Raw genomic sequence first — 18,697 nt, 5'->3', positions numbered from 1 at the left:
GCAACAGGCAATGGAAACCCAATGCCAGAGGGTGAAGCTTAATGATGGCCACTTCATTCCTATCCTGGGATTTGGAACCTATGCACCTGAGGAGGTAAGAGTAGTGGTTTGGGGTTGAGATATAAATAGTAGTGGATGTAACATGAGAGGAAGGGGACTTTGGTTGTCAAGCACTGAGCTCCTGTGTGACTCTGGGAGGATCACGTGGTTCCACTAACCAGGCTAGAACCGTGCCCTGTGAAAGAGGAGAGAGCATCCAGTCTCTACCCTGCATCAGGGTCTGAGGCTGCGCTCACCTTCAGATTACTCTGGGTTCCCCTGAAGTTTCCATCTCTTTCCCAGCTTGGCGGAAGAGGTGAGACTCGGCTGTCAAGAATGCTGACTGTCAGCTGCTTTGCTTTGAGGAGCATTGTAATGGTGGGGTTTCTCTGTATGTTTCATTAATTCCAGAACCCTTTCCTTCTTCCAAAAACACATGACCCAGAGAAGTATTTGAGGTAGAAGATCCTGAAGATGAGGTGACTGAAAACTAATGGGAGAGAATTGCTTTTCTATTGTGAAATACCTGCTCGGTGCCAGGCAAGAAACACTCCAGTTGTGTTTTGACCTGTACTTCTGTTTCTGCTTGGAAGCTTATTCTAATGGAAAGTATAGCTTCATTAGAGGGGATAAGCTACACTCTTTCAGGAAAGATTTCAATTGTAGGGTTTGTATTTTATTTTTACTATACTCTTCAGCCCTTGTGCATAAGAGAGCCTAGTGGACAAGACTCTAGACTGGAAACCAGAAAATTGGCTGCCCATCTTTTCCTTAAGAGTATGTGGTATGTGGTACCTCAATGTTTATTGCAGCACTGTTTATAATAGCCAGGACGTGGAAGCAACCTAGATGTCTATCAGCAGATGAATGGATAAGAAAGCTGTGGTACATATACACAATGGAGTATTACTCAGCCATTAAAAAGAATAAATTCGAATCTGTTCTAATGAGATGGATGACACTGGAGCCTATTATACAGAGTGAAGTAAGCCAGAAAGAAAAACACCAATACAGTATACTAACACATATATATGGAATTTAGAAAGTTGGTAATGATAACCCTGTATGCAAGACAGCAAAAGAGACACAGATGTATAGAACAGTCTTTTGGACTCTGTGGGAGAGGGCGAGGGTGGGATGATTTGGGAGAATGGCATTGAAACATGTATAATATCATATAAGAAACAAATTGCCAGTCCAGGTTCGATGCAGGATACAGGATGCTTGGGGCTGGTGCACTGGGATGACCCAGAGGGATGGTACGAGGAGGGAGGTGGGAGGGGGGTTCAGAATGGGGAACACATGTATACCTGTGGCAGATTCATGTTGATGTATGGCAAAACCAATACAATATTGTAATTAGCCTCCAATTAAAATAAATAAATTTAAATTAAAAAAAAAAGAGTATGTGGTTGTGATGAGGAACTGGTCCTTAAACTTTGAGTCCCACTTTTTTCATCTACAAAACAGAAGGAAATATTCAGAAATACTTTGGAGATAGAAGACAGTGCTTTTTTTTTTTTTTTTTTTGGCTTATGTGGCAACTTTATTGATTTGTCTCTACACAGTATCTTTTTTTTTTTTTTTAACTTTACAATATTGTATTAGTTTTGCCAAATATCGAAATGAATCCGCCACAGGTATACCTGTGTTCCCCATCCTGAACCCTCCTCCCTCCTCCCTCCCCATACCCTCCCTCTGGGTCGTCCCAGTGCACCAGCCCCAAGCATCCAGTATCGTGCATCAAACCTGGACTGGCGACTCGTTTCATACAAGATATTATACATGTTTCAATGCCATTCTCCCAAATCTCCCCACCCTCTCCCTCTCCCACAGAGTCCATAAGACTGATCTATACATCAGTGTCTCTTTTGCTGTCTCGTACACAGGGTTATTGTTACCATCTTTCTAAATTCCATATATATGCGTTAGTGTACTGTATTGGTGTTTTCCTTTCTGGCTTACTTCACTCTGTATAATAGGTTCCAGTTTCATCCATCTCATTAGAACTGATTCAAATGTATTCTTTTTAATGGCTGAGTAATACTCCATTGTGTATATGTACCACAGCTTGCTTATCCATTCATCTGCTGATAGACATCTAGGTTGCTTCCATGTCCTGGCTATTATAAACAGTGCTGCGATGAACATTGGGGTACATGTGTCTCTTTCCCTTCTGGTTTCCTCAGTGTGTATGCCCAGCAGTGAGATTGCTGGATCATAAGGCAGTTCTATTTCCAGTTTTTTAAGGAATCTCCACACTGTTCTCCATAGTGGCTGTACTAGTTTGCATTCCCACCAACAATGTAAGAGAGTTCCCTTTTCTCCACACCCTCTCCAGCATTTATTGCTTGTAGACTTTTGGATTGCAGCCATTCTGACTGGCGTGAAATGATACCTCATAGTGGTTTTGATTTGCATTTCTCTGATAATGAGTGATGTTGAGCATCTTTTCATGTGTTTGTTAGCCATCTGTATGTCTTCTTTGGAGAAATGTCTATGTAGTTCTTTGGCCCATTTTTTGATTGGGTCATTTATTTTTCTGGAGTTGAGCTGTAGGAGTTACTTGTATATTTTTGAGATTAGTTGTTTGTCAGTTGCTTCATACCATGTTCATGGATTTGAAGAATCAATATAGTGAAAATGAGTATACTACCCAAAGCAATTTATAGATTCAACGCAATCCCTATCAAGCTACCAAAGGTATTCTTCACAGAGCTAGGACAAATAATTTCACAATTTGTATGGAAATACAAAAAACCTCAAATAGCCAAAGCGATCTTGAGAAAGAAGAATGGAACTGGAGGAATCAACCTACCTGACTTCAGGCTCTACTACAAAGCCACAGTTATCAAGACAGTATGGTACTGGCACAAAGACAGAAATATTGATCAATGGAACAAAATAGAAAGCCCAGAGATAAATCCATGCACATATGGACACCTTATCTTTGACAAAGGAGGCAAGAATATACAATGGATTAAAGACAATCTCTTTAACAAGTGGTGCTGGGAAAACTGGTCAACCACTTGTAAAAGTGAAACTAGAACACTTTCTAACACCATACACAAAAATAAACTCAAAATGGATTAATGACCTCAACATAAGACCAGAAACTATAAAACTCCTAGAGGAGAACATAGGCAAAACACTCTTCGACATACATCACAGCAGGATCCTCTATGACCCACCTCCCAGAATACTGGAAATAAAAGCAAAAATAAACAAATGGGACCTAATTAAACTTAAAAGCTTCTGCACAACAAAGGAAACTATTAGCAAAGTGCTTGTTTACTTTGTAGAGCAAAGTGGACTGAGGGGAGGGAAGGGTTTAGGCTATTTTTGAAGCTCACTGGTTCATTACTCAGTACATCCCTGAATGCTCCTGCATTTAAGTTAAACAGGGACTAGAGCCAAAAGAGGGCAATTAGACCAAGGATCTACCTCCTTGAAAAAGGAAAGATTCTAAGTCACATAAAAACAAATGGAATATTATTCAGCCTTTATAAAAGAAGTTATCCTTTTGCCACTTGCAACAACATGGAGGAACCTGGAGAATATTAAACTAAGTGAAATAAGCCAGAAGTAGGAAGACAAATACTGCCTAATCTCTTTGTTGGTGGAACCTAAAAAAGTGAAACTCAGAAGCAGAGAGTAGAGGAATGGTGACCAGAAACTGAGTACATGCTGGGGAAAATGGCAAGATAATGGTCAAGGATACAGACCTTCAGTTATAAGATAAGTTCTGAGATGTAATGTACAGCGTGGTAACTATAGTTTAAAAAATGGATTGTATTCATGAGATTTGCTAAGAAACTAGATATTAAGTATTCTCCCCACAGCCAAAAGTTATCCATATGAGGTGACAGAGCTGTTATTAGTTTGATTGTGTTAATCATTAACAATGGATAATTATATGAGAATATTGGTTTGTAAAACTTGAATACATGCAGATTTTATTTGGTGTATTCTATGTGGCTTCACTGGTAGACAGAGGTCCCAGAAGATTTCACCTGGTGTCTTGATGCTTTTCAGCTCAGTTCAGTTGCTCAGTCATGTCCAACTCTTTGGAACCCATGGACTGCAGCACGCCTGGCTTCCCTGTCCATCACCAACTCCTGGAGCTTACTCAAACTCATGTCCATCAAGTCAGTGATGCCATCCAACTTTCTCATCCTCTGTTGTCCCCTTCTCCTCCTACCTTCAATCTTTCCCAGCATGAGGGTCTTTTCCAATGAGTCTATTCTTCACATCAGGTGGCCAAAGTATTGGAGTTTCAGCTGCAACATCAGTCCTTCCAATGAATATTCAGGACTGATTTTCTTTAGGATGGACTGGTTTGATCTCCTTGCAGTCCAAGGGACTCAAGAGTCTTCTCCAACACCATAGTTCAAAAGCATCGATTCTTCTGCACTCAGCTTTCTTTACAGTCCAACTCTCACATCCATACATGACTACTGGAAAAACCAGAGCTTTGATTAGACAGACCTTTGCTGGCAAAGTAATGTCTCTGATTTTTAATATGTTATGTATATTGGCCATAGCTTTTCTTCCAAGAAGCAAGCTTTTTTTAAATTTCATGGCTGCAGTCACCATCTGCAGTGATTTTGGAGCCCGAGAAAATAAAGTCTCTGACTGTTTCCATTGTTTCTCCATCTATTTGCCATGCAGTGTTGGGATCAGATGCCATGATCTTGACTTTTTGAATGTTGAATTTTAAGCCAGCTTCTTCACTCTTCTCCTTCACTTTCATCAAGAGGTTCTTTAGTTCCTCTTCACTTTCTACCTTAAGAGTGGTGTCATCTGCATATCTGAGTTTATTGATATTTCTCCTGGCAATCTTGATTCCAGCTTGTGCTTCATGCAGGCCAGCATTTTGCATGATGTACTTTGCATATGTTACATAAGCAGGGTGACAATATACAGCCTCGACGTACTCCTTTCTTGATGCTTTTACCAGGTACTTTATACCTGTGTGGATTTTGCTTCAAGCATCTCACAGTGTGAATTGTATCCATGAATACCACTTTATGCTAAGTATTACAATTTTTTCCAGAAAATCACTGAATCTGGAGTTTTTCTTGGGGTCGTTTGATACCTGTGATCAACCACTGATCACCTGGGATTGAAGGGTTCCTGGTCATCCATTTAATCACCGACCAGGAAAGTTCAGGAAAACTGTCATGGGTTCATCACCACACATGCAGAATGAACCAAAAGCACAAAGAAAAGTTGATTATTGGAAAGATCAAAGCTTGTGGCTCAGCAATTTCTTAATCGTGGGGATGTTCAATTCTACCTTTGTTGCTTATGTAGGTTCCTAAGAGTGAAGCTCTGGAGGTCACCAAATTCGCTATAGAGGTTGGGTTCCGCCACATTGACAGTGCTCATGCGTACAGAAATGAAGAGCAGGTTGGCCAAGCCATTCGAAGCAAGATTGCCGATGGCACTGTGAAGAGAGAAGACATATTCTACACTTCAAAGGTGATTTGTGTGTTGTGTGTGTGCACGTGTGCACAACTAGTTGTATGCAGGTGATAATTATGTAATAGGATCAGTAATTAGGTGAATGTTGTTTACTGATACAGCTTTCTTTCCACACATATTTATATGTTAAATGTAGTTTCCTCCTCCCCTGCCCAAAAATAGAAAGTGATACCAACTTTTTCTTCGCTGCTCTGTTCAAATTTTAAAGTCACTTTCCTTCTCTGAGCCTAGACCAGAGGAGTGTGATTTAGTATGGTCTAAGGATTCATACAGAAGTGTGAATAGATTATAGCTTTCCTTATCATCTGGGTGAGTTTCTCAAATTTCTTCACATTCTGAATTTCAGATCTCAACTCTAAGAGAGAACATTAGGAGAGGGATTTTGTATATTCCACAAGATCTAGCCAAAGTGTCTTGAATTATGTTCTGCTCATGTTAATATGTTCAAAATACTTTTTTTTCTACAGTTATGTAAACAAAATGCTAATTAATTCTGAGAGGACTGATTGAATTAGACTAAGTTTGTGCTTTTACACTGTATTAAACACAATTCAGATGATAGGCATGGTAATTATTTTATAATGTTATTTATCTTGATTAATTTTATTCTATTATGAATGATGTACTGATGATAAATTCAGTCAAATAAAGTTTGCATGGGTGGGTTAGATAAAAAATGGAACTCAAGAAAAAAAGGAGCATTTTTCCCAGTAGTCATCCATTTCTAAGCAATAAAAATGTTTAATCATTAAATGAAACAAGACAAACAAAATGACTTACTGCCTTCATTTAATATAACTTCTATTATTTAACCTCTGCAGCTTTGGTCCACATCCCTTCAACCAGAGTTGGTCCAATCAGCCTTGGAAAAGTCATTGAAAAGCCTTCAACTGGACTATGTTGATCTCTATCTTATTCATACTCCAGTGCCTCTGAAGGTTGGCAATTTGTGTGATCACCTCTATCTTATTTCATGTGTCACAATGTCTATCAGCTTCCATGGATGGTTGGCTTAAGATTTTTCATAGTACTTTTTTCATAGTACTTAAGTATTTTTCATAGTACAGTGTAGGGTGTACTCTACACTGAGGAAAGTTGAGTTGCAGTATTCTTAGAAATGGGTCCATTTTTCTATCTCTTATCATGGCATTATCATGGCATTACTCTTGGTTTGTTTTATTTTCACTGAACATTTTTGATCGGTGGCAAATATGGCCTTTGGGGCCTCAAGGCTCATGGTCATGAACATTTGAGAGCATGTCTAGATCTTCCACATTCCATATCAACCTAAGGAGAGCCTTGCTGGTTCATATGCCTGCCCTAGGGCACCTGATGCTCAAAGGGAAAAGGAAGTCTGATATTTAGCCCAGGTCAAGTTTGCAATTTTAATGCCAGAAGTAAGGCATAACTTACAGTCACTCCCAGTGCAATGGAGGTATTTTGCAAGAGGAAAGTAAAAGATGCAGAAAAAAATTCAAGTAAGTCATTGACAGTCCCCATTAGAATGTAGGAAAATTGTATTTATCAAAACGTAAGTGTAAGAGATTAGTGGAAAATTGCCTTCTAAACACATTTCTCAAAACTCCATTTGTAAAGCACTTTGCAAATATTAGTATCTAGAATGTTGTAAACCTATCTCATAGAGGTTTGATGCCCTGGTCCTAGATGTGCCTGGCTGTTTGGCTAAGTGTGGGGAAATCGTTTTGTAACACCTCTAAAATGACTGCTTCTATTCCAGCCAGGGGAGGAAATTTTGCCAACAGGTGAAGATGGAAAACTGATACTTGACTCAGTGGATCTCCGTCACACGTGGGAAGTGAGTCCAGGGAAGAGAAAACCAGGGGAGGAGCCAGGAGATAGGGAACCTCCTCATTTCTTCCACCTGTGAGAATGGGCTGTGGCCCATCAGACTCAGCAGTTCATGAATCTAAGGGCTGGGATGCTGGGGTTGTGGGGAGGAAACCATTGCTGAAATGTTCACAGAGAACAGTGGAGAAGAATTTGGGATGGTAACATAGGCATCTATTTGTTTTCCATGTATTATGTCTTCTCCAGGGTTTTTCTAACTGTAATTCTTCCTGTGTCATGAACTTTTCCACTTTTTCCTTCCTTATAATCAATGCTAATTTTTGACAAGAGACACTTTTAACAATTTTTTTTCAGCCATTAACCTTGTTTTATTGCCCATTCCAAGTGACTGTTCATGACTGTTCACCACCCCTCCCTCCCAGGCCCTGGAGAAGTGTAAGGATGCAGGGCTGACCAAGTCTATTGGGGTGTCCAACTTCAATCACAAGCAGCTGGAGAAGATCCTGAACAAGCCGGGGCTCAAGTACAAGCCCGTCTGCAACCAGGTGAGCAGACTTGACTCCTCTCCCTCCTGCTCTTCACAACCTCCTTCTTACACTGGAGCCAGATGTCTGTCTGGCCTTCCCTCCTGTTCATTTGACCTTTGTGGACATAGGATTCTAGAGAGCAGAGCCTCTGCCTGGACAGTGTAAATAGAATCCATAACAGTATCTCTGACTGATAAAGTCTGGGTGGAAAAGGCGGGGAGCGCTTCCTGCTAAATTGTGGGTAGGAACTGAGGGAAGTGAAAAGGAGTTAGACTCAACACCCAGAACTTAGAGAAAGGGGTTTTTCCCCTGAGCTTAAAGCATGACCAGAAATCAGATGTCACAAAGCGTCTCGGAGGGAACTATGTACATTAACGAAACATGGAACAGGAAGTAAACAAAGAGAAAAATCAGCTGAGATGGGTGTTAAGAGTTTGTGTGGAGTTTGAATGCCTGAATCCTTTGTCTTGGTTTCTCTGCATTTATGGGTCTTCAACCAAGTTTGCTGGAGGCTATTAAAGTTCATCAAGTTTGATGCATGAAGTTAAAGGCTTATGGTGATACTAACCACTGATGAAATATTCATTCAGGAATACTTACTCAATCGTAGAGCACACCTTGTGATTTACTCAAGCTTGGACTGGTTGTCCCATCAATGTCCATCACAAAATTAACTGATTAAACTCACTTTTCTATGTCTGTTTCTGTTCTCGAACTTTTTTTGGTTCTATTTTTTACCTTATTGTGGTAAAAGAAGACCATGAGACCTAACCTCATAGCAAGTTTTGAAGTATTCATATAATACAATACAGTGTTGTTTATTATAGGGACAGTGTTGGAAGCAGATCTAAAATTCATTCATCTTGTATAATTGAGACTTCACATCATGCTTATCAATTCCAGATTCCCCCCTCCTCCTAGCCCCTGGTGACCATCTCTCTGCTGTTTAATTCTAAGTTTGACAGATCTAGATATGCCATATACCTGAGATGTGATACATATGTCATGTAATCTTCACCCTTCTGCAACAGTCTTATTTCGTACGTACCATAATGTCCTTAAGTTACAAGTTGGAGTCAAAGAAAAAGAATCTTATATGGAAAGTGTAGCTTACACAATTCAAGAAATATATATATATATATATTTTAGTTATAAAAGTTAAGAAATTAATGTGATTCTGGTATCAGTTTTACTTCCATGTTTTTATTGTGAAAAATTTCAGATATTAGAACAGTTAAGGATACAATAGTGTGTGTGTATATATATATATATATTTAATTATATGGATTTATATAATAAATATATATATTATGTTTTGACAACCTGGATCTGATATGGTTCACATGTCACTTTGAGTCATATTTTTCATGGTTTTTAACCTAGAATCGTCACTGAATCATTATGTCATGAAGATAGCGAGACAAGTTCTCAACAAACACACTGTATTTATCATCATTACTTTGTGACATTGATTAACTTGTTTGTCTGGTTCTAGTTTATGTAAATTAGTATTTAAATCTGAATTCCTTACTACATTTGACAAGAAAACGTCCTTTTATTTTTCCATTCTCCATAAATCTTTATTTTTTTTAACTTATTTTAACTGGAGGCTGATGATTACTTTACAGTATTATGGTGGTTTTTGCCATACATTCACATGAATCAGCCGTGGGTGTCCTTGTGTGCTGTGCCTCTCACATACACCTGAGTAGGAAGCATGTGATGACAAGTTGTCCTTCTGTGAATAGTGGTATTTTGTTCTCCTGGTAAAACTACTTGTAGCTAGATTTTTTGTTTGGAAGTGTGTACTTTCCTGTTGAAATTATCTAGTCATCTTTTGGATAATAACTTTCATCAGAGGAATTTTGATTTCCCCCAAATTTTCACCAAATGGTTGAGAATCCTTCAATGACTCCCATATGCATTAATTATTTAATTGGGATATTTTTCAATATTTTCAATTTTAAGCAATATTTTTAATCTCCTGACCTAACATTTTATTGTAAAGACAAAATTCCTTCATTAAGTCAACATAAAATGCACTTATTCCTGTAAGACAGGGTAAAAACTTAACTCCTTCCCATTAATTGTCAGTTTCTGAGAAAGGATTTATTGTACTACTCACCATCCATGGAAGAAAATAGTTTTGTTCTTTCTCCCGCTCTCATCACTAGAGCCTCAGGGATTTTTATTTACTCTGTGTGCTACATTTGTTTTCACTCATAATTCTTTTTGATGCTCAAGTTTACCCAAATGCCACCAGTGGGACCTCCCCCTTCCATCACACTAGATCCCCTCCCATCACACTAGGTCCTATAGTCCCAAGATTCTAACAGCTCTTTTTCTGTCTCCAGTCTGGAATTAGACATATGTCTTGGTGGTGTTCAGCGGTATTTAGTAACCAAGATCTGGTTCCTAGAGTTGCTTGTTCTCAGGAATTATTACTTTTTTTTTTTTTAATCTTTTCAGGAAACAAAGATAAAATTTGTTTTTTTTTTTAAATCATTATTGAGGTTGATGTTTCCAGTTGTAATTTGATTTGCACAGGTTTTTTTTTTTTCTTTAGCGTATGTAATTTTTACTTTTATGCTTCCTCTGACATATTACCTTTTCATATAACTTGACAAGTCTTCTCTGTTGGTGTTCTACAGGTGGAATGTCACCCTTATCTCAATCAGAGCAAGCTGCTGGAGTTCTGCAAGTCACACGATATTGTCCTGGTTGCCTATGGTGCTCTGGGGGCCCAGCGGTCATCAAAATGGTATGAACATTACTGAAGGCCACAGGCAGTTACTCTGAAAATCAATTTTTTTAAGTCTTTACTGAATTTGTTACAATACTGTTTCTGTTTTATGTTTTGGTTTTTGGGCTTCAAGGCATATGGGATCTTAGCTCCCTGACCAAAGATCAAACCCTCAACCCCTGAACTGGAAGATGAAGTCTTAACCACTGGACAACCAGGGAAGTCCATAAAACTCAAATTTTGAGAAAATATTTTTATAATAATATACACAGTGTTTTTTTCATACTGTTCATGGGGTTCCACGGGACTGGAAAAGGTCCGTTTTCATTCCAATCTCAAAGAAAGGCAATTCCAAAGAATGTTCAAACTACCTCACAATTGCACTCATTTCACATGCTAGCAAAGTAATGTTCAAAATTCTCCAAGCTAGGCTTCAACAGTACATGAACTTCCAGATGTTCAAGCTGGATTTAGAAAAGACAGAAGGAACCAGAAATCAAATTGCCAACATCCTCTGGATCATCAAAAAAGCAAGAGAATTCCAGAAAAACATCTACTTCTGCTTTACTGACTACACCAAAGCCTTTGACTGTGTGGATCACAACACTTGGAAAATTCTTAAAGAGATGGGAATACCAGACCACATGAGCTGCCTACTGAGAAATCTGTAAGCAGGTCAAGAAGCAACAGTTAGAGCTGTACGTGGAACAAAAGAATGGTTCCAAATCAGTAAAAGAGTACATCAAGCCTGTATATTGTCACCCTGCTTATTTAATTTATATGCAGAGTACATCATGCAGAATGCTGGGTTGGATGAAGCACAAGCTGGAATCAAGATTGCTGGGGAAAATATCAATAACCTCAGATACGCAGATGATACCACTCTTATGGCAGAAAGTGAAGAAGAACTAAAGAGCCTCTTGATGAAAGTGAAAGAGGAGAGTAAAAAAGTTGGCTTAAAGCTCAACATTCAAAAAACTAAGATCATGTCATCCGGTCCCATCACATCATGGCAAATAGATGGGGAAACAACAGAAACACTAAAAGTCTTTATTTTGGGGGGTTCCAAAATCACTGCAGATGGTGACTGCAGCCATGAAATTAAAAGACCCTTGCTCCTTGGAAGACAAGCTATGACCAACCTAGACAGAATGTTAAAAAGCAGAGACATTACTTCTCCAACAAAGGTCCATCTAGTCAAAGCTCTGGTTTTTCCCGTGGTGATGTATGGATGTGAGAGTTGGACTGTAAAGAAAGCTGAGCACCAAAGAATTGATACTTTTGAACTGTGGTGTTGGAGAAGACTCCTGAGAGTCCCTTGGACTGCAAGGAGATCCAAACAGTAAATCCTAAAGGAAATCAGTCCTGAATATTCATTGGAAGGACTAATGCTGAAGCTGAAACTCAAATCCTTTGGCCACCTGATTCAAAGAACTGACTTACTGGAAAAGACCCTGATGCTAGGAAAGATTGAAGACAGGAGGAGAAGGGGATGACAGAAGATGAGATGGTTGGATGGCATCATTAACTCAATAGACATGAGTTTGAGTAAACTCCAGGAGTTGGTGATGGACACGGAGGAATGGCATGCTGCAGTCCATGGAGTCGCAAAGAGTTGGACATGACTGACTGACTGAACTGAACTGAGCTGAATGCAGTGCTCTGGAGATAACATTTAACTGATGGGAAGAGAAGAGAAATGGGACATAATCCTTCTGTTTTGTCTTACAATCACAAGCCAAATTGATTTTTTTTACATTTCATGTGTCTTGTTGTATGTAGATTTTAATGCAAGTGTCTCTGCATTGAACACTTAAGAGATAAGCTTAAGTCATGACTTACTTATTTTTTAACAAATGAACATGGTGCTAGTAATAAAAGTTTCAAGTCTCCCTCACCTTATATCTAAACTCAGGATAAGAAATGTACCTCCTAGGGACTGCAAGGAGATCAAACCAGTCAATCCTAAACGAACTCAGTCCTGAATATTCATTAGAAGGACTAATGCTGACTGAAGCTCCAATACTTTGGCCATATGATGTGAAGAACCAACTCATTAGAAAAGACCTTGATTCTGGGAAAGATTGAAAGCAGGAGGCGAATGGGATGACAGAAGATAAGATGGTGGGATGGATAACTGACTCAATGGACATAAGTTTGAGCAAGCTCCGGGAGATAGTGAAGGATAGATAAGCCTGGCGTGCTGCAGTCCATGGGGCGCAAATAGGCAGACATGACTGAGTGACTGAATAACAACCCAGATCTATGATGATCAAAAAAATCACAAATTGAATCATTTTAGTGAAAATTTGTTTGTAGGAGTATTGCACAATGCAAATAATGATGAAATCTCATTTTTGGACTACTCAATTTTTATCAACACTTCAGAAAAGTGAAAATTAAAAACAAAAAAACATTTCCCTGTGTCCATCTCTTTTTATTTTCTTGCCTTTGTACTTATTTTAGAGCTATGATTATTAAGAAAAATAACCACTGAGAAGTAAAACAGAAAAAAGAAAAAATCCACAAGTTTGGCAGTACTGGTCTCAGCTCAAGCATGCATCCAAATGACTGGGAGAACTTTGTAAATGCAGATTGGGAAATGACACAGTTGAGATTCTGATTCAGTTTGTCTTCAGCTAAGCCATAGAATTTGTATTTCTAACAAGATTCCAGGTGATACTGATGCTTCTGGTCCCTGGACCACACTTTGAGAAACACTGGTCTAGAGTAGACCTACTTTATCTGTTTGAAAAGCCTCCTTAGAAACTGAGTATTCAGTTTCAACTCCTCAGCATTTCTGAATTTCCTTCCAGGGTGAACCCAAACTACCCTATTCTTTTGGAGGACCCGGTTCTTTGTGCCATTGCCAAAAAGCACAAGCAGACCCCAGCTCTGGTTGCCCTTCGCTACCAGATACAACGTGGGGTTGTGGTTCTGGCCAAGAGTTACAACAAGAAGCGGATCAAAGAGAACATACAGGTGATGATAAGTGGGGCTGTGGGCAGAGGGCTCCTAAGCAGTATCCTTCACAAGGGTCATTCTTTGTCCAGCTCTCAGACTATCCTTGAGTGAAGACAAGTTACCTGTTTTTCTTGGTGCATGAATGCCTTGTGTGTGTTTCTGATGGTTTTCTCCTCCTGCTGTGGCAACAAGAGAGGTGGCATGGCTGGAGAGGGTTCAGGTTGGACAGAAAATAGAGATTTTAGTTCCAGCACTCTGTCAATTTATTCTGTCACCTTGTACAAATATTTTCTTCATTCTCAATTGACAAAATTACATTATTTGATTTTTGTAGGCCATTTAGGCTGCTCTAACAAAATACTTAAGATCGGGTGACTTAGAAACAACTGAAATTTGTTTCTCACAGTTCTAAAGCTGGAGATCTGAGGTCAGGGTGCCTGTGTGATCAAGTGAGGGCCCTCCTCCAGGTCACAGGCTTTCCCTTGTATCTTAACATGGTGGAGGGGGCATCAGAGCTCTCCCAAGTATGTTATATGAATATGATATTGTTTAAATATCATTCTTGAGGGCTCCACCATCATGACCTAATCACCCTCAAAGGCTCTAATTTGTAATACCATCTCAGTGGGGTGAGGTCCCAACATGTGAATTTGGGGGCATACAAATTACAGCAGTGATCCTTAACTTAACAAATCATTGTGGTTTTGTTTTGCATTTTCCTAAATACTAATGTTTCACTTTCATGCATTTAATCTCCTTGAGTTTCTGCTTTTGCAAATTTCCTGTTCAAGACTGTGCCCATTTTTGCAGAGTTGTCTTTTGATTTGTGTGTAGGAGACCATCATTGTACCCTTAGTCATAGCTGTACATGAAACTCTCCCCAGTTTCAAGATTTAATGCAGAGATCAGTTATGTGTGTCTCTTGATTCTGTGCTTCGGTAAACAGCCTGCACTCAGCTGTTTGAGTCCTCTTGGCTGGGCTCTCATGCATCTGCAGTTCAGTGCAGAACAGCTCGGCAGTTCTGCTCTAGCAGGTGGATGTGGCTCTTGTCAGAGGAGCCTGAACACTTCTCTGTATATATTTTCATATATATTTGGCTTAACTGTGGCAACTAACCTGTTCTTCATCTCAGCACAGCACTATGCCCCCTCATCAGTGAATGGGGAAAAATCTTCTTCATATCTGGGCTCAGAACTGACTAACCATTTTTTCTGGGAGCAGGTTCTCAGTCTGGAGTGTCCAAAGACTGTGTATTTGGGAAAAGAGGATTTTAGTTTGTTTTCTGTCTCAAGTGATTCACTTAGAAAGACTGATGTACTGTAATGTTTGTAAGGTGGACAGAGAAGGAGAAGGTGTAGGAAGGAGAGATGAGAACTCAGCAGAGGCTCCCAGGCTTGTTCACCTGAAAGCTGAGGACAGACTCGGCTTCCCTGTTCCCTCTTCTTCTCCCCTTCATGGAAACTCCTCCAGTCCAGAGCGGGAGGCCAGCTCCTTGGAGGAGCAGTTAATGTTATTCTTCCTTCCTTCCAGGTGTTTGACTTTGAACTGACTCCAGAAGACATGGAAACAATTGATGGCATCAATAGAAATATGAGATATTATGAATTTCTACCGTAAGTGACTTGCTGATGTTTCACACACTGTTTACTATAACAGGCAGGTCAGCAGGGGAATGAGGATTTTTAAAAGCTTAATTCTAGGAAGACAGTTCTGATTTCCAGTGTAGGAGTAAACCAGATGCTTCCTGTAGACCTCAGAGGTTTCCCCCAGGGTTCTGTCTCTGACCAATAGAAATGTAATTGCGGCCCATGACAGCCCATCAGTAAAATCACCAGTTGACATTGTGGTGAATTCACTACTTTGTGCTCCTAATTACTGTGCCTGGTGTACCACCTCGCAGGGCTGAGGGACCCAGTAGACACATGGAGCACAGTGCCTTGCACTTTAAAGCTCTATGAAAAAATGTTCATATTTAATTCTTTTTAAAGTTGGGTGAAATGATCAGATTAATAGTGACTGTGTAATAATGAATCTGTCCTGGATTATATTCATGTTTGAAATTGAAAATGAAAGTGTTAGTTGTTCAGTTGTATCCGACTCTTTTGTGACCCCATTGACCGTAGCCCCACCAGGTTCCTCTGTTCATGGAATTCTCCAAGCAAGAATATTGGAGTGAGTTGCCATTCCCTCCTCCAGGGGATCTTCCCAACCTAGGGATTGAACCCTGGTGTCCCATATTGCAGGCAGATTCTTTACAGTCTGAGATACCAGAGAAGCCCATATTCATTTTTATCCTAACACAATTGTAAAATGTCATGTCAATGTTTTTATGGAGGGAAGCCCTTGAAGGGCAACATGCATCAGTGCTGAGAACTCACACTGGACCTGCCTCCACCCCTTCCTTCTAATGTCTGGTAGATTTTCTCCCTAAAGGACATTTCTTTTCCATGACACCATCCATTTACGTCATGTTTATCTCTTCACTGGACTTTTCCCCCTATTACAACTCCCACGTCCTTATCCTTGTTGTCTCACAAAGCTGAATTACCAGTAGATCATGAGCTTAACTAACGCTCTAGTGAGTGACCACTGTGTCCTTAGCAGGACACACCCAGGTAAGATCATCTGGGTTTCTGGTTTCCTGAGTCAAGACTCAACCCATTGTAGCCTTTGTCCATCACGGTCCATCCCCTGGGGAGCCTCCACCTCCTGGACTTTGACTTATTTACTAATGCAGAATTCCAGCTAAAACTGCAGAAGGATCCCAGGATTGAAGAGCCTGAAGACTAATGAGAGAGAAGTTGGAAGGGAGTTTAGAGAGAAGGGAACACAAATTAGTGATAAAATGAAGACACTTACAAATGAAAGATCTCAAAACTCCCCTTCTTGTTTGTAAAGCTATATCATAATTCTAAGAAAACAAATGATAAATGAATAACATGTGTAAAGCTACTTTTCTGCACTCAAAAGATTTTAAGTATAAATCTATGTTCTCCCTCCTTAGTCTTGAATGCCTAGACTTATTTATCTTTGTGACTTTATGTCAACAACACAGCTCTTGGCACATGAATTTTCTCAGAATACACTTTTTAATGAATTGAATAGAAAAGGACAAATTTAGAAAGAAAAATCAGAACATGAGAAAAAACAGAAAATAGCAGTAATACTAACAAATGAATAACAAGTGTTCTCATAAATTATAAATTAAGAAAGCAGTTAATCATATTTAGTAGTTATGATTATTTAGGTGTACTTGGTATCTCTTCAATAAATTGGAAATTCATTAATGAAAGCACCCTGTATTGGGGGAGTGATGCTTGATATTTTCTTTTGATGGATGTATGAAAAAAAGAGCAACTAATTCTTTAACTGTGATTATTCTCATCATATTGGGTCAAAAGTTACACCCAGGACTGAAATAACCTCCACAATTAACCATAAGTGTTGTGCTATCATATAAATTGTAACCTGAGTCAAACTACCTGTCACTGTGGAGTGAATATTACACGTGAATGTGCCGTGTGCACATGGAGCAGACACCTGCATATGTGCTTGTTGGGAGAGAAGGAGGGACGTGTTTTGTAGATTTCAAGTTTTAGCCCATCGTGACCACATCACAGAGTAATACTCACTATGACAACATGACTGATTTAATAAATTAGTACTCCTCTTTCTCTTCCAGTGTTATCGATCACCCTGAGTATCCATATTCTGAAGAATATTAACTATGAGATATCTACCATGCATTCTACTAGAATTTCTTGCTTCTAGGGCTGTGAAGAGCATTTCTGTAGTTGGTGAAGGTGTTCAAATGAAGTGTGTGAACTTTTGAAAGCTTGTTTTTATTAAAAAAAACAACATTTTGTGAAATAATAAAGGCTTCAAATAAAGATATTAGTTTTTCCTGATAACAAAATATTTGGAAAATAAAAGGGAAATGATAGAAAATAAAGATAACCTCTGATTAACCCATTTAATAACTTTGGTGTGTTTTCCTTTGTGGAAAAATACATCAGTCGACCTAAGAAAGAAATGGAAAATTTTATTCGAGTCAAATTTGAGAACTGTAACCCAGGAAGCTCTGAGAACTGTTCTGTCCTCTAGAAGTCAGGCACAGGTATGGAAGGTTTTGAGAGAGAGGGTTCTGCATGAAAAGATGTTATTAACAGTATACATGATCCAGATCTAAGCATCATCATGGTGGGTCATATGAGCCCTTACAAGGTCAAGAAGGAATTAACTTTTTTTCTCTACTATTTATTGCAAGTTCTTGCAGCCCAAACTGCCAAAATAAATACCAAGCGATTAAGTACAGAATCTTAAATTGAACCCAAATCTCCTAACTGCGATGTCTATGTTATTTGCACTACATCCAGCTCCTTCCTAGAAATAATTCCATTTTACTTCACTTTGGCTTCACCTGGTGTTTTCATTATTTTAACGTGACCTCTGAGATGGAAAGGGCAGGTACTTACTCTACAAATAAGTAAAGCTAGGTTAAGAGAAGTTTAAATGACACACCAAAGATCACAGAGCTAGTAAAAGCTTACTTGGAAAACACCCAGTATTCTTAAGACATTTTATTCACATGACATCATATATTTAAAAAATCAGACCAGATTTAAACTCAGATAGAATCTTTGTTCACACCAACACAAGGAGTAGCTTCATTTCAAATCTTTTGTTAAATTAAGCCAAATTTCTCGTTCCTCCTCCACTTCTCTTTGCTGGTCTCCATTGTAAACATGGCATAGAAATCCGAAGAGGAGTCTGTCAGTGGGGATGTATCCCCAGGGGCTCGGGCAGCTCTTTGACAGTGATTGTCCGTAAATCTACATTCTGGGCCTGGATTCTCTTCATTTCTTTTTTTTTTTTTTTAATATAAATTTATTTAGTTGGATGCTGATTACTTTACAATACTGTATTGGTTTTGCCACACATCAACATGAATCCGCCACGGGTGTACACGCGTTCCGCATCCTGAACCCCGCTGCCACCTCCCTCCATACCATCCCTCTGGGTCATCCTAGTGCACCAAACGTGAGCATCCTGTATCATGCAGCTAACCTGGACTGGCGATTCATCTCACATAGGATATTATATATGTTTCAATGCCATTCTCTCAAA

The 18,697-nt window shown here is 39.2% G+C and overlaps 1 protein-coding gene across 1 annotated transcript; it reads left to right on the top strand.

The window, feature by feature from the left end:
• Positions 1 to 17,395, top strand: LOC113903409 (prostaglandin F synthase 1-like). Its single transcript, XM_027559494.1, has 9 exons — positions 1 to 94; positions 5,356 to 5,523; positions 6,348 to 6,464; positions 7,265 to 7,342; positions 7,758 to 7,880; positions 10,514 to 10,623; positions 13,422 to 13,587; positions 15,101 to 15,183; positions 17,253 to 17,395. Exons 1-9 carry the CDS (start codon positions 11 to 13, stop codon positions 17,293 to 17,295), a joined length of 972 nt encoding a protein of 323 aa, XP_027415295.1. The 5' UTR covers positions 1 to 10; the 3' UTR covers positions 17,296 to 17,395.
• Positions 17,396 to 18,697: the final 1,302 nt, after the last annotated feature.

The sequence above is a fragment of the Bos indicus x Bos taurus genome, chromosome 13 (assembly GCF_003369695.1).
Source record: "Bos indicus x Bos taurus breed Angus x Brahman F1 hybrid chromosome 13, Bos_hybrid_MaternalHap_v2.0, whole genome shotgun sequence".
Lineage (NCBI taxonomy): Eukaryota > Metazoa > Chordata > Mammalia > Artiodactyla > Bovidae > Bos > Bos indicus x Bos taurus.
Note: the sequence above shows the minus strand (reverse complement) of the source record. Positions and strands in the feature narration are given on the sequence as shown.